Source organism: Quercus robur, chromosome 8 (genome assembly GCF_932294415.1).
Source record: "Quercus robur chromosome 8, dhQueRobu3.1, whole genome shotgun sequence".
Taxonomy (NCBI): Eukaryota; Viridiplantae; Streptophyta; class Magnoliopsida; order Fagales; family Fagaceae; genus Quercus; species Quercus robur.
The window spans coordinates 58,019,188-58,045,054 of NC_065541.1; the positions used below are offsets into that span (position 1 = coordinate 58,019,188).

Here is a 25,867-nt window from a genome sequence, read left to right on the forward strand (position 1 = left end):
AGACTCAAGATTTGTTTCACCCTCCTTTCAGCCAAAATCTGAAGCAGGGACTCGTCACGTCTCACTTTCGACGTGACTGAGTCGAGGACACCCATTATCAGTACCACCCGCTCTCTCATGAGCATATCTAACATGGCACCAGTGTGTTAGGAGTCAGGACTGGGGCAGGAACTAAATGCCCCTGCTTCTTCCTCTCTTCGTTCACTGGCGCCTCTTTTTGCCTCTCTTTCTTCTTCTTTCCACCACCAGATCCATCCTGGTGCTTTTCCTTCTCTCTCTTTTACTCCTTTTTCTTTCTTTTCATCTCTTCCCTCTTCTTCTCCTCCTTCTTTTCATTCATCTCCTCCATCTTCCTCATTCATCTCCTCCATCTTTTTCTAAAGAAGGTCCTTCTCTCAATATGGGCGATACTAAGGCAGAGTTTGGAGGGACTTCGGAGACGAGTTTAAAAGACACTTGACCGTTTACTTATCTGTATTGCTGATTTTTTTTTTTTATATTGTTTCGGCAGTTCACCTTTTGTATAGGCTTGTTTAAGCCCCTTTTTGTACGTTGTAATACACCTTTATATTAATAAAAATTGTTATCATTTTGCTTCGCATGTTCTATCTCTATGTTTCCGAAATGATAATGCAACGCATAGACATGCAATCTTGTAAATTCTTTTTGTTTTTAAACCGTGACTGACATCTAGGACCGAAGTTCCGGTTAATAAAAAGATCTTGCCCGAAACGGCCAGGCACAATACCGCCGACCTTACAGTACAATACTTGGGTCCTTAACCCCTTATCAAAGAGAAAGACGTTTTTACAAATTTGCAAGTGCTGTTTGGCACAACAATATAGCATTTGAATCAGTGACAACTAGGGCCAAAATACTCGCTAAGAAAAAGATGTCACCCTAACTTTAATAGAATTGTTTGGCACAACAATGCCGACCTGTGAAGAACGATACTTACCCCAAAACTAGCCGAGATGAGAACTGGATGCTCGATGCGGTGTAGGAAGTAACCATCCGAAGACATATCACCCGCAAAACGAACAACCCCCTTAGGCTACTGAATAGCGGGGCGTTTCGCCATCTTCTTAACACTCTTATTGGCCTTGACTTTTTACAGTATTTGAGCCGAGAACATTCCCCATCCAAGTAGTTGGTTTCCCCATAGGCTCGAGTCCGAGGACCTCGCAATGCCTTGGTTCTGTCCAAAAACTAGTTTTGTCATCCAAGTAATTGGTTTCCCCATAGGCTCGAGTCCGAGGACCTCGCAAAGCCTTGGTTCTATCTAAAACCTAGTTTTGTCGTCCAAGTAGTTGGTTTCCCCATAGGCTCAAGTCCGAGGACCTTGCAATGCCTTGGTTCTGTCCAAAACCTAGTTTTGTCGTCCAAGTAGTTGGTTTCCCCATAGGCTCAAGTCCGAGGACCTCGCAATGCCTTGGTTCTGTCCAAAATCTAGTTTTGTCGTCCAAGTAATTGGTTTCCCCATAGGCTCGAGTCCGAGGACCTCGCAAAGCCTTGGTTCTATCCAAAACCTAGTTTTGTCGTCCAAGTAGTTGGTTTCCCCATAGGCTCAAGTCTGAGGACCTCGCAATGCCTTGGTTCTGTCCAAAACCTAGTTTTGTCATCTAAGTAGTTGGTTTCCCCATAGGCTCGAATCCGAGGACCTCGCAATGCCTTGGTTCTGTCCAAAATCTAGTTTTGTCGTCCAAGTAATTGGTTTCCCCATAAGCTCTAGTCCGAGGACCTCGCAAAGCCTTGGTTCTGTCCAAAACCTAGTTTTGTCGTCCAAGTAGTTGGTTTCCCCATAGGCTCGAGTCCGAGGACCTCGCAAAGCCTTGGTTCTGTCCAAAACCTAGTTTTGTCGTCCAAGTAGTTGGTTTCTCCATAGGCTCGAGTCCGAGGACCTCGCAATGCCTTGGTTCTGTCCAAAACCTAGTTTTGTCGTCCAAGTAGTTGGTTTCCCCATAGGCTCGAGTCCGAGGACCTCGCAAAGCCTTGGTTCTGTCCAAAACCTAGTTTTGTCGTCCAAGTAGTTGGTTTCCCCATAGGCTCGAGTCCGAGGACCTCGCAAAGCCTTGATTCTGTCCAAAACCTAGTTTTGTCGTCCAAGTAGTTGGTTTCCCCATAGGCTCGAGTCCGAGGACCTCGCAAAGCCTTGGTTCTGTCCAAAACTTAGTTTTTGGCATGGGAGCTTGGCTTTAGGGGAACTAGATCCTCGGCCAAGCCCCTAGAGCTATCTAGGTGATTAACGCTAGTAAACGTAGCCCCTAGCCAAGAACCATAGCCCCTAGCGGAGCTTTACACAAGAACTCCGTAATCAACAGTTAGAAATGGCAAAGGAACTCTCTCGACCCACTGCCTATTCCATCACACAAGCCTCCTCACAGACGGCGCCAATTGTAGGGACATGATTCGCAACGAACCACAACAGTGTTGGGTTCGCACGAAAAAAAGGCCCAGACAATATCATTTGTAGACAGTGGGTTTGAAAGGCTAGGCCTTGGTCACCCGGCGGTGGGTTTTTTTTTTTTTTGTGGTGGTCATACATGTTTAAGGTGTTTTCACCCTTGGAGTTTTTTCTCCTAGAGGTGGGTTGGGAGGCCCTCACTTTTGGCCATTTTTCCCAGCCCCTTTTCCAGATTACTTACTTTTTCTTTTATACTAGCCTGCGTTCGCTTTCCTTCGTCCACGTGTAGGGTCGACCTTTCCAAGACTGATACCTATCCCGTCAGTCCAAACCCAAAGTTGTTGGGGGTGGTTGATAAAGCCGAAGAATACGGCTCTGTTAGGTGCAGAGTATTGTATGGGAAGGGTAGTAAAGGTAGCTTTTCCTAGATATTTTAGATTTTCTTTCAGGTTTGTTCCTATACCGTTTTTGCCCCTCTTCTCGGTGGAACTTTGGGTCAGCCGAGAACTGAACTGTCCTTGGCTGCATCTCCGGGCCATTTTGTGCTTTATATTATTGAGCTTGGGCCATAGCCTTCTTTGGCTTGGGCCTTCGAACTCCCCATGAGTAAGTGGACCTGGCCCATAAATTATTGGGCCTCACACAAACCAATGCTAAAACTGTTTAAACATATTAAACTATGAATCAAACCGAAAATGTGACCACTTCATGGTTCATTTCAATCCCATAGTTTTTAAAATATTTTTTAATTATAATATTGTTTAATAGAATAAATGTCAATCAATTTGCCAAATTCCAATGCGTTTTTGAGCGTTTACTTGACAAGATCGTATGTTCGTCAAAGATTAAAGAAACACGCTTTTATATGGTTTTTTTTATTTTTTATTATTATTATTATTATTATTATTTTATAACATTTTGTAGCCATATAATCTTTAATTTGACAAACAAACACAAAATTTTGAGTGTCTTGCCTTATGCAGGATCTTCCATTTTTTTTTTTTTAAATATTTTTTATGGGAATATTTTAGAGTACCCGAGTTTTTGGGGTATATTATTCACTCTGATCATAATATCATATACATGTATTCTAAGTATGTTAATCTCTACTATTCCTTCATGAATATAAATAAAAGGGTAAGATTAAAACACTTCAAATAAAAAGATTCTCACTAAAACCCACCATAGCCTAGAGGTACCATAGAAGAACCAAGCCTATCAAGAGAGAGAGAGAGGGTTCACAATTGAAAGCCATTAATCAACCATAGGAAAATTTGACATTACAAAGAAAAACTCACATTAACCTCTTCCATCTATTTATAAATTATCTGAAAAAACGGAATGATCTCTTTTCCCACCTCTTTTTGCCCTGACAGTTTTTATTCAGATCAAGTGTACTGTATAGGGTAGCGTTATTTTTGCACTCAATTTTGTATTCTTTCCCACCATGTTTCACATGGAGAGATCCATTAACATGATGGTATGGAAGAATGCAAACATGGCTTGGGAATATCATTTCCCAAAAGGACAATATCTAGTACAACTGCACCCGAAGATGGAATTTCAGATCCTTAGAAATCAACAGGAAGACTAGTTAGAAAAGCTAAGGTGTGGGGAGACGTGGACTTGCCAAAGAGGGAACACCAAGAAGGAAGCTTTTCAAGAACCATTTCAGTTTTTGGTGTTAACCTGTTCCAATCGGTTCTCAGCTTCAGAAGGGGTCGCTGTTCACCTCTCTGCCCATCCACATTGTGAGCCGATTGCATAAATTCTGACTTCCAGATAAGAGTTAGATTAAATATTGTAGGTGAATGCTTCCCACCCGAAAATTGAATAATGTGCCATCCATCTACACTGCTCTTGACACCAGATTGAACTAACTCCTCTGAATTATCTGCATTCAAGACTGAATATTGAGAGAGATAAAATAATGTTGGGTAAGTTAGCACTTAGCAGTCATATGGGGCACCACACCACAGACAACAACATTTAGCACACAACTTTCATCTTAAAATGTTCTCCATATTTTGCACGGAGGCATCTGTACTGGCTATACCCGGTCACAGTGTAGCTCAAAACAAACTGATGATCACATAAAGTGTTTTATGTGTCAATTTTACATGCTATCCTAGAAGACTTGCAAAAAAGTTGACCCTCATTGCATGGGACAACCTGCTCAACACCAGAAATGATGAGGTACATTTATAAAAACAAATGAAAAAACATATGAACAACTCCAAGTGCTGTACTTTTTGGTTCTTCAATTAAATTCAACCATGTGGCTGCATATACCAATGTGGCACATAGTTGAATTTAATTGTTCTTGGAAAAGATAATACATTTTCTGCTGCATTGGTTAATGCAGCAAAATAGTTGAATTTAAGTGGGGAACTTAAATTACAACACCTGAAAAGTTGTACCTAAGTTTTGCCCCAAAAATAAAAAGACATGATATATTATCAAATCTTGTGTTAAACAAGTGGGTTGGACTTTAAAAATACATCTACAACATAAGTTTAAATTATTTTAAATGCTGACCATTTCTGCCCTAGGGCAACCAACTTTGGGCATGCCCCATACCATGGCATCTGTATATGGAGCACCAGTCTCCATGTAGCATAACCCCACTGACAACAGAATTCATTATCTACTAGATGTTCTGAAAAAATGAATGTTTGCAGAAGAACAATGCCTCTCTCAAAACAAACAGCATGAATGAATGGAAAAATAAAGTCAATAGGAATAAAGAATGTGCGTTGATTAAAGTTCATTGTACCTTCAAAACTGAAATCTTCTATTTCCTCAGTATTGACTGCAAGAACCCAACGAATCGAACCTTTAGTATCAACTGAAACTCTTGTTATTCTTGCTTTCTTCTTAACATCACTATAGACATGAAGCAGGGGAATATCTGATTCGCTCCACCCATCTTCAGTGTCATCATAGGTCCAACAACCATATTTGACTGAAAAGGCAACAAAATCAACTACTTTATCTCTACCACAATTCAAACCTTCTTTAATCTGTTCAACCTCCTTGTTCAACTTTCCAGGAGTTGTAGAAAACAAAGATACATATGAGCTAATGTCTCGTTTTCCCTCAAATGTTCCAGTTGTATCTACAACATGAACAACCTGAAAAACATTAAAAAAAATTAAAATTAAAATCTCCACATATGCAAGGAAAAAAAAGGGTACTGGCACGGAGAAATTAGACAACAACATAGCAATGGCTGGTCAGTAGTTGCAATAGTTGCAAGCCATTATATTTCATGCCTATAAATTTAAAAGCTTCGACAAAGCCAACTTCCCTCAATTATGCTCCTCAACTGTTGTAACAGAAATATGCTACTCCGTGTTTGCATGTGAGTATATAAGCATTGTGAATGATGCAGAGTCAGTACAGTATTATGTGGTCAATGCAAATTACAACTACTACTTTCAAAGCAAACATCATAAGTGGCAAAGAGAAACAAAAAGAGGTGCGACTGGAAACTAACGTTTACAGATCTGGCAGTGTCTTCAGTAAATGTTGGAACAATACCCAAGAATACTGCAGTGAATGAGAGGCCAAACAGTAAGCAAGTTGCAAGGACAATTGATCTTTTTGCACCTAGTCATCAATACATGTAAAAAGAGTTAGAATTAGTAATACCAGGCAATACACAACCTCAGAAATGTAGATGCAACACCTTAATATTTAAGGGGAAATACGCCAACTTAGGAGAAAAAAGAAAACAGTTAGTGTAAAAATAAGTGAGTTTGATTCTTTCAAACAAAAAAAAAAATGTGGACACATAAGGCATCATACTACTCAGCTCAAAGAAGCTTTAAATCCTCATCACTTGGGATCTGTAACTTTTGGCATAGAGTGCAGATGCTAGTTCTATCCAAGGTAATTTTTAAACCAAAGTGAGATGAGATGTAATGCCCGGCATTTTCTGAACCAAGGTGACATCTGAAGCCCAACATTTCTGTTTCCAAATTATCTAAGCAAATGCATTTATGCAAAGTGCATTCAAATCACTGCATGACTGGTTAATTTGCTAGCACTGATGATAGCAACACCCACACAACCAGATATGTCAACATCACATGCAACAAAGGAAAAAGATTCAATAAACTAATACCTGAAATATGGACATACGAAAGAAGATACACCAAAGTCAGGCATATGACAGCAGCAATAAAGGCAGCAATTATTACATTCCCCAACCACTCGGGTGTGCTACCAGGATTCCTGCATGAAAATACAACGCAGGCTAAGCAGTCACTTCCTAAATGTCTAGCAAATGAAGAATAGAAGTTCAAATTGCAAAGCAGAAACATGCATGGATCAATATGAGAACATGGGTATCAAGTAGCTGAATGTACCAGCTTGCCGGAAAGAATTGCTCACATGGACAATACTAGGCTAGGGTGTTATGATTGATACTGTTTAATAGTAAGGCCCATCAATGATCATTGTGTTGAATATGGCAGCTTACCGTGCTTAACAAACAATGAGAACATGGAAAAAGAAGCAAGAATTTCAACTCAAAGGCATAAGACGTTTAAGAGTTGTATCATGTTTGTAGATTTACAAGAGTGCCATAAGCTATACCTATCAAATCGAACCATATTCCCAATTACTGTGCCAGCCAACTGAATAAAAATGCCAGCAGAAATTAAAATTGGTACAGCTAGGCCCATCAGCAATGTTGCAAGTTTGAGTGGCTTTGGTAAACGGGCTGGACTTAGAGTCGCCTCAAGCAAGCCATCTAAATAGTCAAGCATAACAATTCAGTTAGAAGCAAAAACTACCAACAAAATGTGTCCCACTTGTCATCAATAAGCGTCATGTCATCATACATGCATTCCACAGATCAAACAAGGACCAGTTAAGATGGTTATATAAGTAAACTTACAAGCAAATGTTGGTAGAACCAGCCAAACAAGAGCCAAATAAGACGACCCAATTTTATAATAGTTTCCCATTACAAGAAGAATGAGCCACTGAACAGATCCAGCTTTATAAATCCATCTTTCAGACTCTAACTTGATCAAGTCAGCTTGAATTGCAGGTGACAGTAGCTTTCTCTTGGAATATACAGTGGACAAATAAGTTTGAAGAAAAAGATAACCCAAGTGTTGACCAGTCAATGCGCCAAGAAGAGCAGGTGCAGCAAATAACCCAACTACCAACCATGGGTTTGCGACATAGGGCAGTGGTGATGAAGAGACTAAGGGAAGAATAAATGCAACGAGTACAGAAAAACCTAATGCCAATATCCACATAAGGATAATGCTCAAACATGACAGGGCCAATGAAACTGCGGCAGGATAACCACCCATAAGCAATGATGCAATCCAAATGAGAAGTGATTGTATTATTACTGAATTGTAAAGCATATTTGCGAAATTTTGGCTGAATACAACCATATATATCCCCTGAGATTGCAACAAGTGTTAGAATCAGCACATTATAAACTTCAAAAAAGAAGGAAAATGAAGGAAGAAATAGAGTGCTAAGCCAATAACAGTGATAAAAGTCTGCAGTTATAGGTACCAAAATGTCAAAATATATGGCAGCATTCTGGCCTTTATTTTCCTCTTGTTCCATTGCATTGCCTTTAGGAAGATGAGGGGATGCAGCAGAGTGAATCAGAAAAGATAGCATATTTTCTCCAAGATGTTGAAGAGACCCTGGTTTCAGAAGCTCTAATTTGTCATTCTGCATGAGGTTAAAAATTCAAATAGTAATCAGTAAATTCAACATGAAAATCCTAGGAAATATTGTGTAAGTTCTGTTTCCTCAATCCCCTTTTTTTTTCTAGGGAAATATTCAGAATCAAAATGTAGTAGAAAATTATATAGCTTCCAAGCTTCAAATGCCCTTTGTAATTTTAGCTAGTTAACCGCATCTTGGCACATTAAAACTAGCCCAAATTTCAAATGCAAATAAAGTTAATATGATATGTGTCAAGTTGGTGGTAAGGACATTTTTTCATGAGGTTAACGTTGCTGATTCAAATGCTTAGTTTTCTTCCCCCACCCCCCCCCCCCACCTTTTTTTACCCAGAGTTAGTTGATATCAGATGATGTCTATACAACTGTTAGATGACAGGTATGTTTGTCTCAACCCTTCCTTATTGTTTTCTCTCTGGCGATTGGTTTATGTATGTCAAAATACAAGCGGAAACATTAACAAGTGAGCATCTGCCTAACTCAAAGCTGCTCTCCTACACATCCCCTCATTGGATCAATTAAAAAGATGCTTCCTCAGGCTTCAGCCCATTACAGCACAGAATAACACTCATTATGCAGCAAAGGGTGTGTGTGCGTGCCACAGTGCACCCAACCAATGCCATCCACCTAGTTAAGCAAATATTTCTGAAGATTGGGTTGTGAAAGTTAGGCAATTTATGACAATGGCATCACTTCAGATCAAGTTAGCTAATGGTTGCACAATGTGCTTCGTCATACAGAACCACCTTAAGTAGTTGCGGTCTTAATTCTACTGTTTGACCAAAATAAGAGGGGGGAAGGGGGGAATCAATGTACAGTAGTGAAAAGCAGAAGAAACTGTTTTAGATGAATTTAAGGGGGGAAAAAAGACAAAGTGGAAAACCTTGGTGTGGTATACTGCACTGTTATCTGTGTATGCAAAGTCAAGCCCTGAAAGGCCAGCAACCTCTTTGTATACTTGGAAATCTGTTGCAGATTTTATGGCTCCAGAAAGAAAAAGATCCTGCAGCATTAAGTTACTCAGCTTAAGTAATCTTCCTAAATAAATGCACATCAACTATCAAAAGTGATACAGGAGAGAAGAAAAAAAAGCATCAAGAAGAAGAATTACAAACCTGTGCTATGATTTGGCCAGATGGATATTTAGCTACCGACGCAAAGTTTTCAATAGCCCAAGGATGAGGACCAGCCTATCAGATGAGTAAATAGAGATAAGATGGGAAAACCATTATTCAAAGCAGATCATGGGGATCGATGGACAACCTTTGAAAAATATAAAGAAAAATAGATATCTGATACACAATAGATATTTTGCCAACAATATCAACTTAAAAGGAAATACATAGTGGACTGCCACAACAATTGGACCATTTGCCCAATTCAAGAAGGTCAATGTACCATCCTTATCTTTGATAAATGGAAATTTTGGGGGTCTGCACTGTGAGACATTGGCACCCATGTAAGATGCAACATAACATGAGTATGGGTGGACATGTGCCCAACTTGCCCATATCAGGCACTTGTCCAGTATGGGATAGAGAAACACCTTTTTTTTCTTTTTACAAGTTTTAGCCCCAGTGGGAGGAAGAATGGGGAGATTTGAACTAGTGTCATCCACTCCATTAGATGTTATTCCCAGAGAAACGAATTCTTAAGCGCTAATAGATCCCAAAGACGATTTTTAAAAAACATTATTTTTTCTCTGATGATTGTCTCAAATTGATTTTTTCTATTGATGATCGTCTCTAATTGACTGGAGAGACCAATTCGAACAGGGTAATACACCATGTGAATTCAGCAGTATCATCTCGTCTCAATACTGTGATTAGACATCAGACATATAGTCATATACAGCTGCATCTTACATAGCTTACACGGTACATGTAAAACATATTTAGACAATCACCATCTATGTGGAGTCCAGCTAACCAGAAAGTTGATGTTAACCACATGGAGCTATAAAAGAATCCAACACTAGGGAGATATGATCCATAAACTAGACCTGAAATATGCCAGACTTCCCTCCAATACCCATGGCCTCCAAATCAATAGCCATACGGAGAGTTTCATTCCAGGGGTGCTGCATCAATAAATTCAAAATTAATACTCCTACTGGAAAGATTATGGTTTAGGTACTTACAACAAGGTGGAGCAATGCAGAAGAGTAATTACATCCACACAGGTAAGAAACAATTCATGAAATAGATTTTTCAAAAACAATCACTCAATTGTATAGACGGTTATGTAATAAAATGAGCGTAAAATTCTTGTAAGTCCATTCAACACATAATGAACCATCTCCATAAACATTTAGGTTTTTAGTTGTTCAATCTAAAACATTGAACGAAATTCTCCTTCAAATTCTATTCACAAACCACATCTAATTCCATCAAACGCAAGTTTATGACTAAAATCAGACCCTAATGGGAAAGATATTTAAGTAGTTTTCTTCATTGATTGATATTTTTTATTTATAATTTTTGTTTTTTACCCATATATCTGCGGTTTTTATTTTAATCAATATCATGTTAACCCATGAATGAAAAAAAAAACCTATATAGAAATTAAATTGTGCAACCATGAGTAAACAACTTCCCTACGTGTTTGCATTTATCTTAAGAACTAGATACAGAATCAATTCTTGTCATTCATTATACTAGAAGATAACATAAGAGCACATTATCTCAAAATGAACTAAGGAATGCAATAAACAACTTCAAGCAGCTTCATGTAAACCATACATTATGGGAGTACAGTACAACCTTATCATATGGTTTATTATACTACCGAATCTATATCAGAAAAGATTAGTAACCAGAATTAGAGGATGCACTAAAAATGCTACCAACCTGAGTTACAAAGCTATGAGCACCATTTAGACCCTCCTCCTCCCCAGTATTAAATAGAAATATAACAGCATGCTTAAACCCAGCCCACTGAGAAAACCCTCGAGCAAGTTCCAACATAACAGCTATACATGAACTGCAATCTCCGGCTCCTCCCCTGCAACATGCATTGCATTGTTTTTAAGTAACAAAGTAGATTTTATGATTCAAAAGGAAATATTTGCAAGAATAAACTTAAAAAAGCATCACGTGAGAGAAGAAAGCAGAGAATATGCTAAAATATCTTGCAATTGCCCATGCTAATCACTGAATGAGAAGAAGGAGAAATAAAAAAATAAAAAATAAACATAAATTCTCCTTGAAGAGGGGTTAAATGGCTGACAGCCACAACTACTTGAAACTTGTTAAGGATGAGATTAGGGTATCAAAATCTCAATTTTAGTTTGATGCAGGACAATAAGGGGGGGAACTTGTGTTTGGGTGGTTTTCAAGCTTGTGGGTGGCTGTTGACTTTCAGTTGTGCTCTGATACCAAAATTTGACATAGGACAAATTCACAACTAATGCAACACCAAAGATGAAGAATAAAAAAAACAAAAACAATCTAGGAATTAGTACCTAGGCTTGCTTGAATTCAACACTAAGCAAGAGAAAACAAACCTAGGAATCAGTACCAAACCATTGGGAAAAATTTAACTGAAATTTTACTGATCAAACAAAGTCTAAACAACTTTAATAAAATTCCAAACCGATTATCCTAGTAGGAATAGAGAATAACTATACTAACCTAATAAGAAAAAAAAATCTAGACCAATTAGGGAATGAAAAGCTTTGACTAATTACATAAAGTACATAAAATAAACACAAACCCTAAACATTAATTGATTAGGCCCTTAGGCCTATCTAATAGCAGGCCCCATCCATATTGCTACAGGTTTGGCTCCCTTCTTTTTGTGTCTACCCCCATAAGCCTATGTAATTGCATGCCTATATCTCATGTCCGCACCATAGTTTTGCACGGACAAATATCCATTATAAGATCTTCTTTTTTTGGTTTTTTTTGGCCGACACAGAAAAATTCTTTTCTTGACTTCTCTCAATGTAGTAATGCACATAACAACATGAAATCCAATAAAAAAAAAAGGGATAATTACACTTTACCCACTTGTGATTTGCCTTTAATTTGATTTGCCTACCCGTGGTTTAAATTTTGACACTTTACCCACCTGTGATTCTCACCGTTACTCTAACACATATTATGTAAAAAATAAAAGCCCAAATAGATCAAAACACTCTCACTCAAATCTTAAACATGAAGAACATACCCAAATTTTGAAACTTGAGTTGGCTCACTAAACCCAGAACATGAAGATTAATCAAAAACTAAACCCAGATTTTTCTGTTTTTCATGTTCAAACTAATTGTACCCAAACTAAACCCACAATCATGTTCTGGGTTTAGTGAGTCTAAAGAAAAGTAGAAGAACATACCCAAAAACTAAACCACCATGCATCATCGTTCCCAAACATTTCTATAATCTGGTTCAGTAGGTTCTTTTGCCCAACATAAAGAGATTCCATAGTCTTATCTATCTATCTACTCCACTCTTTGGTCCATTGCAAGGCTCTGATCGATAGACTGATACCACTGCACGGATGAAGGAAAACAATCTGATTTTTATCGTTACTCAGAAGAACTTCCAATGCCATCAGGAACCTTCCCAGAGAACTGGTTCTTACCCAAGTTAATGGCTCTCAGATTATTCGAACCTTCAATACCCTTTGGAATCTCACCCTCCAAGGAGTTATCCGATAAATCCAGTGATCTAAGCCCATTCAAAGACCAAATCCCAGATGGTAAAGACCCCAAAAACTGATTCGACGAAAAGTTAATAGACGCAAGAGTTAAACACGAGCTTAAATTGTCTGGTATCTTCCCAGAAAGCTTGTTCTTGGCCAATGAAATGACAAGTAGAGACCCACATTGCCGAAAGAAATTTGTGATGTGTTTGATTTGGTTTTAACCTTCGGTTGCAGTGGTTGTGGGTTATGTTCAAAATTTATGGGTTTAATTTTTGGTTAATCTTCAAGATTTCTGGGTTTAGTTTTTGGGTATGTTCTTCTACTTTTCTTCAGACTCACTAAACCCAGAACATGATTGTGGGTTTAGTTTGGGTACAATTAGTTTGAACATGAAAAACTGAAAAATCTGGGTTTAGTTTTTGGGTATATTCTTCTACTTTTCTTCAGACTCACTAAACCCAGAACATGATTGTGGGTTTAGTTTGGGTACAATTAGTTTGAACATGAAAAACAGAAAAATCTGGGTTTAGTTTTTGGTTAATCTTCATGTTCTGGGTTTAGTGAGCCAACTCAAGTTTCAAAATTTGGGTATGTTCTTCACGTTCTTCATGTTTAAGATTTGAGTGAGAGTGTTTTAATCTATTTGGGCTTTTGTTTTTTAAATAATATGTGTTAGAGTAACAGTGAGGAGAGGTGGGTTATAGCACAGTAAGGGTGAGAATCACAAGTGGATAAAGTGTCAAAATTTAATCCACGGGTAGGCAAGGCAAATCAAATTAGAGGAAAATACAGGTGGGTAAAGTTAATTATCCAAAAAAAAAAAAAAAAACTAGTTTTTAGAGTTTGTGTAATGATACAGGAACTTCGTGGCCAATACTGAAACTTTTAACCATGAAAAAACAACATAAATCGTCACTTTCACCAGCTACCATATAAAAATTGCTTTCTCTACTGAGCTTGCACTATACAAATTTGACAGAAGATCAATCAAGTAATTTGCAACAAATGAAAATACAGAGATTGAACATACGTGGAGAACACGGTATCAATATGAGAAGAGACCAGAATAGCATTTTGTGCTGCTTCGGATTCAAATTTTGGCAAAATTCTCAAAACGACGTGGTTTAGATCCGAATACAGTAGCGTTTTCCCCATAAACAAGCCACCGGCCATCTGGTTCGCGCCAGATCGTACATGAAAAGCCTCCACATCAACATCGACCTCCCAGTGCGCCTTTTCCTTGATATTCTTAGCCGCTTCCAAAACATACTGCGCGTCACGGAAAAAAAGCATTCACACCGGAATTTCATCAAACACCTGGTGTGCAATACAACATGTGTATAGAATTATGTACCTCAAAAGCGAGGTCGAGAGCATCGGAACCGACGGAATGAGGACCTAAATCGGTCAAGGCTTGGACGTGCTTCAACGTTTCGATTTCGGAAAAGCCTCTTTTGCCGGCCTTCTCTGCGGTGAGCGGCGCCGGCAAGTTCTGGAACTGGTGCTGATACACGGACCAAGAGCTGTACACGATCAACGCGAACAAGGTCAGAAACACGAACGGTGATCTCCGGGGGCTATTTACACGAACTTTCGCTCCCGCATCTTTCTGATCAATTTCGGATTCCAAACTCGGTTCTTGACTCGCTGAACTCGGTTTTTCCGACGAGATTTCCGTTCTCCGTCGCATTTTCCCTCAAAGAAATGGACAAGGAAATTTGAAAAAGAACAGTAATATTGTGGAATTAAGCGCACCGTTTTAAAGAGAAGAAAAAGTAGTGACGTATTACTGTGTGATTGTTAGATGGGGTTTGGGGTCTTAGACTTTGTGGGTTTGATCATTGATGAAGCTCGATCAATTCCAGGCCGTTAAGATTTCATTTATGGCAAAGAGTAATAGAAACAAAAACATTTAAGCGATGACAGACCGTCCAATCAGTACCCACGTGGATCGCTCTTCTAATAAACGACATCGTTTCGCGGACAAAACGGGTAGTACTGAAATGAAATGAAGCTATTTCTTGATATATCGGTTTCAGAGTCAGTGGTCCCCACACTGCGCCACTATTGTTTTATCTACCAAAAGAAGGAAAATTTATTGACATCTGATGTGGTCCTCCCAGCTTCTTAAGAAATGATTGCTTCCTCCGAGAGGACCACTGTTCCTCTCAGTCCTCCCAGCTTTTTAAGAAATTATTGCTTCCTCTCCGAGAGGACCACTGGTCCTCTCAGTCCTCCGACCCAATTAAAAAGTGTCGCTTAATTTAAATTTATGACTCAACTCCACGTCACCACTTAACCATTAAATTAACTCTTGTTAAAAAATCAAACCATGGTTAAAAACTAATAGAAACACATCAGTACCAACTGGATCATTTAACCCAAAATCATCGATTCAAAATTTCTCTCAAACCCTTAAAACACATCTGCCTCTTTCTTTCTCTCTCCCTCTAGCTCTATTTCCCCCAATAAGAGAATAAATTCCCCCTCTTTCTGTATGAAATTGAAATTTAAAGAAATGTTAAGTCATGGAAGGCCGCCGTTTTCACAAGAATTTCAACAATGATACCGTCAGTGGAGGCCCAAAGGAAAAACCAACAATTTCCATGGCGGCTAGTTTTGGTATCGGTTTTGGTGGGGATGTGAGAATTTTGGGTTGTAGCATCTTTGTCGAGAAGCAAAGATAGGACCCAAAGCCCACAAGCTCCGATCGGTTTTGGTTTTAAGACTCATGCTTATTCGATCTTAACAGGGATGTGGTTGATGAAATGAATGCATACAGATGTTTTAAGTTTTTTTTGAATTTGTAATGTGGGGAGGTTAATATCCCGAGTCCTAGTTTTTAACTCGAGATTGTGATTGTGAGTCTTTTAGTTGTTGGGTTTCATGGTTTTGCATTTGAATGTTGTTGTTGATGCTGCGAAATTGATATCCCAAAGTTTTGAAGAAAGATTGTATCAATGGCTTTGAAGAATTGGTTCTGATGTGATACAAGGCCAAAATATTGAGGCATGTGCTAAGGTAATGGTGTGCATTAAGGTGTGTTGGGTGGTGATACACAGCTGTGTACATTGAGGTGTGCACTGGGGTGCGTGGGCTGCTGTGTTGTGCATAGGAATGGCAATGGGTCGAGGTCGGGTTTGGGTCGGGTTTTTGCATACCCGGACCCGACCCACGGGTTTGGACACGCAACTCAGACTCGGCTCGATTATTAATCGGGTTTTTTTCCCGGAGTCCAAACCCGCTCCGCCGAGCCCCACAGCCCAAATCGTGGCCAAACAAAAAAAAAAAAATTTGAATGAAGCCCAAATTCATTTTTGTCTCCCTCATCTCTGTTTAGGCACTGCATTTACAACAAACACAAAACACAATATACACAATTTCTTCCACAATATATTACAGTTACACCTAGGGGTGTTCGCGGTGCGGTATGGTGCAGTTTTGGGCCATTTTTAGTACCGCACTTTACAGTGTGGTTTACCTAAAACTATAACTACACCGCACCTTATTTTTGCAGTCACATGTGCGGTGTGGTGCGGTTTAGAGTTTAGCCAAAACCATAACCGTGCCACACCTAATTTTTGCGGTCATATATGCAATACTATGTAAGATGCGGTTTGAAGTTGGTGTATTTTTCAAATTTTGGGCTTTTCCTACTTAACCCAAAACTAATTTTTCCCTTTTTTTGAGCCAAGTTTTAAATTATTGAGTTAGTTTTTCTTTATTTTAAGTTGGCTTTTCTAGTCAACATTTGTTAGAGTTATTAAACTTTTTTTTTTTTTTGGAAAACTAGGGTTATTAAACTATTAATAATATATTTAATATTAAAAATAAATAAATATATTAATATATAGAGAGGGTGTGGTGCGATGCGGTGCACTATTACTTGCGATGCAGTGCGGTTATGCCATTTTGCGGGCGGTTTTTGCGGTTTTTGCAATTTATGCGGTTTGGTGAACACCCCTAGTTACACCACAAAGTCTCAGAATTTCAAGTCTTTAAACTACAATAACTAGAGTAGCACAACCCATCTGTTGAAGTCCATAGTTTAAGTAGAAAACACCAAACAAAAAAATTGAAACAAACATATCATATTCTCAAAGACTCATATTAAAAAAAAAAAAAAAAAAAAAAATGAAGAGAAGTATAGAACAGATTGGCGGTGAGAGCTTGGGCTGACAATAAGATTGAGAATGAGTGAGAGCTTGGACCGGCGGTAGTGAATGCTTGGAATGGCGGTGAGAGGCTGAGATCTTGGGCGATGCTGCTTGAAAGTGAGTGAGATTGAGAGTGAGTGAGAGTGTGAGACCGTGTGAGCTAAGATTGAGAGAAAGAGAGAAAACAACCTGACCGGAGGTGCACGTGATGGCCGGTGGTGACAAAGATCAGAGGTTGGGGAGAGCAGAGTGATGTGAGGAGAATGAGAGGGAGTGAGAGCAGCCAAGTGGGAGAGGAGAGTGATGTGAGTGTAAGAGGGTTGGCGGCTGAGTGAAATGGGATTAAGGGAGTAGGGTTTTTTTTTTAACTTATATATATATATATATATATGGGGGTATTTTGGTATTTTATCCTTAAACGGGTCGGGTCTGGGTCCAAGTTCGAGCCAGGTATGGATAAAACCCAAACCCGCTTTGGGTTTTTTTTTTTTAAAAAACCCATACCCGACCCTATAATTTATCGGGTCGGGTAAAATCCGGCCTATTAGGGTCGAACTGGGCCGGGTATCCGCAGGTCGGATATAAATTTCCATCCTTAGTTATGCGTGGGCTACTGCTGTGTTGTACCAAGGAGTTAAGCAGTTGATTGGGATGGTCAGAGGTAGTTAGTTAGTTAGGCAGTTAAAGCAGGGTTGTTAATCATTGGGTAGTAAATTAATTACTTACTTTTAATGCATTGATTAGTGAGATGTAATCATTGCTTAGGGGATTAGTTAGTTAACATGGATTCTGTTACATAAATAAGCTGGATTGTATTGATGAGGGTCATAAGGAATAACACATTTGATTTCACTTGCTTCCTTTATTACTCTGTTTTTGGTGTTTGGATCTCACTGTAAATTTTGTTCATTTTGGCAATAAAAATTCTCAATTGTTGGGTAGTTTGTTGTTGAGTTTGAGCTTGTTCCCAATTATATGAACTGCTTTTAAATAGTGCCTCTCTCATTGAGTATCAGGGCAAATTGTTGGTAATGTTGTTAAAAGAGCAATTTCTCATTGAGAAGTGTAAGTATTTTGTTTTGATGGATGAACTCTTGAAAAAAAATAAGGTGCTGATTCATCTTTAAAAAGGGACATGGAAGAAAGAATTCTAAAACATCATTTCCCTCCCAAAACTAGGCCATATACAATATCTAATAAGAGGATCATAAGTATATTAAAATAACCACATCTATGAGCAAAGATTTTTTTAAAAACAAATTGAACCGTGCCTTACCTCTTCCAGTAGTGAGCAAGATCCAACTGTCCCTAATATAATTAATCCTAATATAATTAATGTACTATTTCTTTTCGTTAGTGCATTTACAGAAATTGAATAGCTGCATAAACTTGGAAATAAAAAAAGGGCATATGGATCACATGCTACTTGCATGCAATTAAAACATTGGGTAACAGATAGAAGTTACAAGTAATATAGCAGATACAAATATATCAAATTAAAATTAAAGTCTCTCTCATACAGGCATGTAAGCAAAAACATAAGTACATGACAGTTTCACACTAGCTTCATTACAGGCATCAAGGACTTGTAAAGTCCACTCCAATAAAAAATCATCCAATTTCTCAATATCACATTTTTAGAGTACATGGATAAATCTATGCAATAGGAACATTCCGAAACTAAAAATGTCATAATAACTGGACAGGAATTTCCATGGCAATTGTTCAAGAAATCACTTTCTAGAACTTTTATTTCATGTTGCAGTGACTCTATCTTACAAATACCATCCGCCATGCACATAAGGCACCTACTAAAACACCATTTCACTCCCATCAAATTCCTGACCATGAACAAACTAGCAAACCTTTTTTTTTTCTTTTCCTTGAGAAGAAACCAACTAGCAAACTAAGATAAATTCTCCTTGAAGAGGGAGAAATAAAAAATAAAAATGAACATAAATTCTCCTTGAAGAGGGGTTAAATGGTTGACAGCCACAACTACTTGAAACTTGTTAAGGATGACATTAGGGTATCAAAATCTCAATTTTAGTTTGACGCAGGACAATAAGGGGGGGAACTTGTGTTTGGGTGGTTTTCAAGCTTGTGGGTGGCTGTTGACTTTCGGTTGTGCTCTGATACCAAAATTTGACACAGGACAAATTCACAACTAATGCAACACCAAAGATGAAGAATAAAAAAACAAAAACAATCTAGGAATTAGTACCTAGGCTTGCTTGAATTCAACACTAAGCAAGAGAAAAGGAATCAGTACCAAACCATTGGGAAAAATTTAACTGAAATTTTACTGATCAAGCAAAGTCTAAACAACCTTAATAAAATTCCAAACCGATTATCTTAGAAGGAATAGAGAATAACTATACTAACCTAGTAAGAAAAAAAAAATTCTAGACCAATTAGGGAACAACAAGCTTTGACTAATTACATTAAGTACATAAAATAAACACAAACCCTATACATTAATTGATTAGGCCTTAGGCCTATCTAATGTTGGAGTATGTGTGTTTCAAACTCTTAAACTATGCTTGTGTCCCACATTGGTTAGAGATGAGTTCTCACGTAGGTTTATAAACCATTGCACCTTTTAAGTGATAGCTTGAAAGATAATGGGTTAAGGGTTGGAGTTGGGCTTGGGTTGGACTCAAGCTAGTCTCTCTCTCTCTTGGGCCTCATTCCTTTTCCCTTTCTTTTGTTTTTAGCCCATTTTGGTTCTGCTCGTTGGGGCATTTATTTTGTTGCTCGTTGGCTTGCACAGTAACCGTTGGGAGCAGCCCATATCCTTTACTTAGTCAGCTTATTAAACCCTACAACACATAGTATTCATATATCATATTTCTTCCTCTTCTCCAGCCGTATCTCCCCTCTGTTTTGCTGCACAGAAATTTCAGCTTCAATTTTTTTTTTAAAGAAAGGAAAGGCAAGTAAGGTTGTTCCTAGTTCTTCTTGCTTGAGTATGTGATCAACTTGAAGAAATTACTATAATCTAATCTTGGGGAGTTGTTCGGCCAAGAAAGCCATTCACACCGAGTTTTACTCCGGGTGGCATGAATCAACCTTTAAAGACAACGCATTTTGCGTGATTCTATAGTTTGTGAGATATTTCTAACTCTATCTATATAATTTTGTCATTGCTAATTTTTTAGGGTTTGTATTGTTGAATCAAAACTTGTTTATTTAGCCATATTTTCCAACAATTTTAAAGGTTGATATTTGTGTTTTAAAAATGAAGAAACAAGTTGTTGATTCTCTTAAGGTCATTTCGGAAATTACAAAGCTTGAGGCTTTTAATGGAAATAATTTTAAACGTTGGAAAGAAAGGGTTTTGCCCATCTTGGAATTTACTGAAATTGACTGGGTTCTTTATGAGCCTAAACCCAAAGAAAATCCTAAAAATATAGCAAAGTGGGAAAAAACAAAACTATTAAGTAAGTTTGTTTGATAATTATTGTCATTTTGCTTGTACTAAAGATTTATGGGATGAACCTTAATGGTCGTTATGGGTTTGAGGATGAGGGTGCTAAAAAATTTGCTACGGCTAAATTTATGTCTTTTCAAATGGTTAAGGAAAAAAGTGTTTCTAGTCAAATTGAAGATTTTCAAAAATTAGTATCCGACCTAGCTAAAGAGGGTGATGTTTTACCTGAGAGGTTTATGGCTTATGGCCTAGTGTTTAAGTTGTCGGACTCTTGGAAAGAGTATAAACACTAGTATAGCCACCATAGAACCTATTTGAATTTTCAACAAACTATCGTTGATATTCAAATTGAAGAAACAAATAGGATGTCGAAAAAAGTTTCTAGAGCTAAGGAATTTACTTCCAAGGCTAATGTTGTAGAGGGAGGATCCTCTAGACCTCCACAACATAATAAGAAACATGATTTAAAGGAAAAAAGAAAATTTCATGGGAAAAAGAAAATTTCATAATAAAAATGGCCCAAATCCTCAAATCCAAAAGAAAAAGGGTAATTGTTTTATTTGTGACAAGGTAAGTCATTATGCGGCAACATGTAGGGCGGGGGGCAACTTCAACAACAATAAGAACAACAAAGGCTCTACATCAAATAAGGCAAATGTGGTGCAAATTGAAGAGATCATTGCGGTCGTGGTGTATGAGGCACACTTGGTGACAAAAGTGAAGGAATGGGTAGTTGATTCGGCTTGCACAAGACACATTGGTGCATTCAAAGAGGAGTTTAGTTCCTACACTCCTATGGCAGAAGGCACTGAATGTGTCTATGTTAGGGATAATAGGTCCATGCCGGTGAGTGGTAAATGGAAGGTACTCTTAAAGCTAACTTCCGGTAAAACTCTTTCACTCAATAATATCCTTTATGTACCTCACTTTCGACACAATCTTATTTCGGTACATTTGCTTGGTAAGGCCGGTATTAAAGTTTTATTTGATGGTGGCATAGTTACTTTAACTAAGAATGAAGTTTTTGTTGATAAGGGCTATGATGATGAAGGTCTCTTTGTACTTAATGTTAATCAAGTTATTAATGAAAAATGTTCATCTTTTTGTGCTTACTTAGTTTATTCCATTGATGTTTGGCATGGTAGACTTGAACATGTTAATCTTAGCTATATAAAAAAAATGAAAGAATGTGGAATTATTAACTCACTAAGTGAAGCTAATATGGACAAATGTGAAATTTGTGCCGAAACTAAAATCACCAAGAAACCTTGTAAATCTATAACAAGAGAAATCGAGCTTCTTGGATTGGTACATAGTAACTTAGGTGACTTAAAACACACCATGACTAGAGGTGATAAAAGATTTTATGTGATCTTTATTGATGACCACTCTAGATTCACTAAACTTTATTTACTAAGAACCAGTGATGAAGCTTTGGAGATATTTATAAAGTATAAAAGTGAAGTTGAAAACCAAAAGAATAAAAGAATTAAAAGACTTAGAACCGATAGAGGTGATGAATATGAGTCTAATCATTTTAAAGAATTTTGTGAACAAAATGGCATAATACATGCGGTAACTCCACCTTATTCACTAGAATCTAATAGAATAGCTGAAAGGAAAAATAGAACTCTTAAAGAAATGATGAATGCTATGCCTGTTAGTTCTGGGCTATCCTCCAACATGTGGGGGGAGGCTATTCTTTCGGCTTGCCATATTCAAAATAAGGTACCTCATAAGAAAATCGGTAAAACTTCTTATGAACTTTGGGAAGGGCGTAAACTTAACTTAGAATACCTCAAAGTATGGGGGTGCTTGACTAAGGTTATGCTACCCAAGCCTGAAAGGAGAAAGCTTGGTTTTAGAACATGTGATTGTGTGTTTATTGGCTATGTTTGTAATAGTTCATGCTATAGATTTCTTATCATCAAAAGTGATATATTAGAATCATACACTATTAAATGAATCCGAAAATGCCATATTCTTTGAGCATGTGTTTCCTTTGAAAAATAAGGAAAAAGAATTGCATGATTCTATTAAAATTTCTAATGACTTTGTTGATGATGTGCAAGAAATAAAAAGGAGCAAACAAGTTAGGAAGGAAAAGGATTACGATAACGATTTTCTTGCCTATGTCGTTGAAGATGAACCTGTAAGTTACTATAATACAATTAAATCCATAGATGCACATTTTTTGTTGGAAGCCATTAATAATGAATTAGAATTTATTATGTCTAATCATACTTAGGAATTAGTTGAGCTTCCACCCAAGGTTAAACCTATTGGTTGCAAATGGGTTTTTAAAAGGAAATTAAAACCGGATGGTACAATTGATAAGTTTAAAGCTCGCTTAGTAGCTAAGGGCTATAAGAAAAAACATAATATGGATTATTTTGACACTTATTTTTCGGTTACTAGAATTGCATCTATTAGAATTTTATTTGTCATTGCTTTTATTTACAAACTTGTAGTACATCAAATAGATGTTAAAATTGCTTTTCTAAATGGTGATTTAGAAGAAGAGATTTATATGGAGCAACCTGAGGGTTATGTAGTTCTTGGACAAGAACATAAAGTTTGTAAGTTAGTTAAATCTTTATATAGTTTAAAACAAGCACCTAAACAATGGCATGAAAAATTTGATAATGTTATGCTTATACATGGGTATGTAATAAATGGTGACGATAAATGCATATATAGCAAATTTATTAATAATGAAGGTGTTATTATATGTTTATATGTTGATGACTTGTTTATATTTGGAACTAGCCTTGATGTTGTGCATGATGCTAAACACTTTCTTGCCTTTAATTTTGATATGAAAGAATTGGGTGAGGCAAATATAATCTTGGGCATCAAGATTCTTAGGGATAATGATTGCATTACACTATCACAATCTCACTATGTAGAGAAAATTCTTAAAAAGTTTGAACATTTTGATATGTCACCTTTGTCTACTCCTTTTGACTCAAAGGTGCACTTGTTTAGAAATCGTGGTGATAGTGTTTCATAAGATAAATATATACAAATTATTGGTAGTTTGATATTTTTGACAAACTATACTCGCCCTGATATTGTATATGCTGTTGGTAGATTGAGTAGATATACTCATAATCCTAGTATTGAACATTGGGATGCAATATCAAGATTGTTAAGATATTTAAAGGGTACTTTTGATTATGGTTTGTCATATTGTGGTTATCCTACTATATTAGAAGGATATTGTGAAGCTAATTGGATCTCTGATACAGATGAGGTAAAACTCACTAGTGGATATGTGTTCACACTAGCTGGAGGGGTTGTCTCTTGGAAATCATCTAAGCAGACTTGCATAGCGAGATCCATCATGGAATCAGAGTTAGTAGCCTTAGAAAAGGCTGGGTCTGAAGTCGAGTTGCTTAGGAGTTTGTTAATTGATATACCATTGTACACTAACTCTATTGCCTCTATTTGCATACATTATGATTGTCAGGCTGTCATAGCACGTGTTAAGAACAAAATCTATAATGGGAAAAGTCGACATATCCGATGGAAGTACAATATTGTAAGGCAGCTCATTGATAATGGTGTAATGTTATTGGACTTTGTGAGGTTAGAAAGGAATTTAGTCGATCCTTTGACCAAGTCACTAACAAGAAGGCTGATGAGTGAGACATCAAGGGGGATAGGACTGATACTCAAATTCATTGATAATTGTGTAATGTTATTGGACTTTGTGAGGTTAGAAAGGAATTTGGTCGATCCTTTGACCAAGCCACTAGCAAGAAGGCTGGTGAGTGAGACATCGAGGGGGATCGGATTGATACTCAAATTGTGACACTATGGCCAATGCCCAACCTCTATGATGGGTGATTCCACGCAAGGGGTTAAATGGGTAGAGGTCATTGGTGGTCCATATGGGGACTATCAGTTTTTATGTATTCCGCTATCTCATTGAGGAGATAAGTGATGAGTCCATCCCTATGGTGTGAGACAATGCTAAGTTGCAGATTGTTGGAGGTTGAGCTCTATCTCTTAATGGATCCATAGTCCCTACCTGTTAGGATGGGGTGTACTGCACACACTCTTGATAGATGCCACCTATGTGGGAGTAGAAGTTGTGTGCCGCTTCTTATGAGACTTAGGTAAGTCTCTAGAACTCTCATGAAACCCAGTAGCGCATGGCCTGTATAAGACACTAACCCGCTTATGGAACAACCTTGATAAAGAAAGGTATGTAGGTGGTAAGTTTGGTTATCTAATAGCTTGCTTAAAAGAGTCTAACTCTACCATTGTCTAGTAGTTCCTACTTATTTATCTTAAGTATGGTTAAAACATTATGATACCATATTGATACATACCTTCTTGAATTTATTGCCTTTCCTAGTTTAGTGTTTATAACATGTGGAGAATTGTTGGAGTATGTGTGTTTCAAACTCTTAAACTATGCTTGTGTCCCACATTGGTTAGAGAAGAGTTCTCGTGTGGATTTATAAATCATTGCACCTCTTAAGTGATAGCTTGAAAGATAATGGACTAATGGTTGGAGTTGGGTTTAGGTGGGACTTAAACTAGTCTTTATTTCTCTTGGTCCTCATTCCTTTTCCCTTTCTTTTGTGAGATCTTTCTAACTCTATCTATTTAATTTTGTCATTGCTAATTTTTTAGGTTTTGTATTGTTGAATCATTACTTATTTATATTTTCCAACATCTAATAGCAGGCCCATCCATATTGCTACAGGTTTGGCTCTTTTCTTTTTGTGTCTACCCCATAAGCCTATGTAATTGCATGCCTGTATCTCGTATCCGCACCATAGTTTTACACGGACAAATATTCAGACCGGAATTTCATCAAACACCTGGTGTGCAATACAACATGTGTATAGAATTATGTACCTCAAAAACGAGGTCGAGAGCATCGGAACCGACGGGATGAGGACCTAAATCGGTCAAGGCTTGGACGTGCTTCAATGCTTCGATTTCGGAAAAGCCTCTCTTGCCGGCCTGCTCGGCTGTGATAGGCGCCGGCAAGCTCTGGAACTGGTGCTGATACACTGACCAACAGCTGTACACGATCAACGCGAACAAGGTCAGAAACACGAACGGTGATCTCCGGGGGCTATTTACACGAACTTTCGCTCCCGCATCTTTCTGATCAATTTCGGATTCCGAACTCGGTTCTTGACTCGCTGAACTCGGTTTTCCCGACGAGATTTCCGGTCTCCGTCGCATTTTCTCTCAAAGAAATGGATAAGGAAATTTGAAAAAGAAGAGTAATAATATTGTGGAATTAAGCGCACCGTTTTAAAGAGAAGAAAAAGTAGTTAAGTATTACTGTGTGATTGTGAAGCTCGATCAATTCCAGGCCGTGAGATTTCAAGTTATAGAAGAAACAGAAACATTTAGGTGATGACAGAATGTCAAATCAGTGCCCACGTGGATCGCTCTTCTAATAAGCGACGTCGTTTCGTGGACAAAACGGGTAGTACTGAAATGAAATGAAGCTATTTCTTCTTGATAT

General features: G+C 37.8%; 1 protein-coding gene across 4 annotated transcripts; it reads right to left on the minus strand.

The window, feature by feature from the left end:
- Nucleotides 1-3,641: 3,641 nt before the first annotated feature.
- On the minus strand, nt 3,642-25,619 carry LOC126697256 (uncharacterized). Of its 4 annotated transcripts, none has more exons than XM_050394165.1 (14): nt 25,287-25,619; nt 14,132-14,175; nt 13,808-14,046; nt 10,980-11,133; nt 10,133-10,210; nt 9,246-9,320; nt 9,014-9,133; nt 7,952-8,116; nt 7,311-7,833; nt 7,007-7,163; nt 6,534-6,643; nt 5,904-6,016; nt 5,181-5,538; nt 3,642-4,310 (listed from the first exon to the last, which is right to left on the minus strand). In XM_050394165.1, exons 1-14 carry the CDS (start codon nt 25,576-25,578, stop codon nt 3,976-3,978), a joined length of 2,763 nt encoding a protein of 920 aa, XP_050250122.1. In that variant the 5' UTR covers nt 25,579-25,619; the 3' UTR covers nt 3,642-3,975. The 4 variants fall into 4 exon arrangements, with proteins under 4 accessions (XP_050250122.1, XP_050250123.1, XP_050250121.1 ...); XM_050394166.1 differs by having other exon boundaries at nt 14,132-14,324; nt 25,436-25,617; XM_050394164.1 differs by lacking the exon at nt 25,287-25,619 and having other exon boundaries at nt 14,132-14,629.
- Nucleotides 25,620-25,867: the final 248 nt, after the last annotated feature.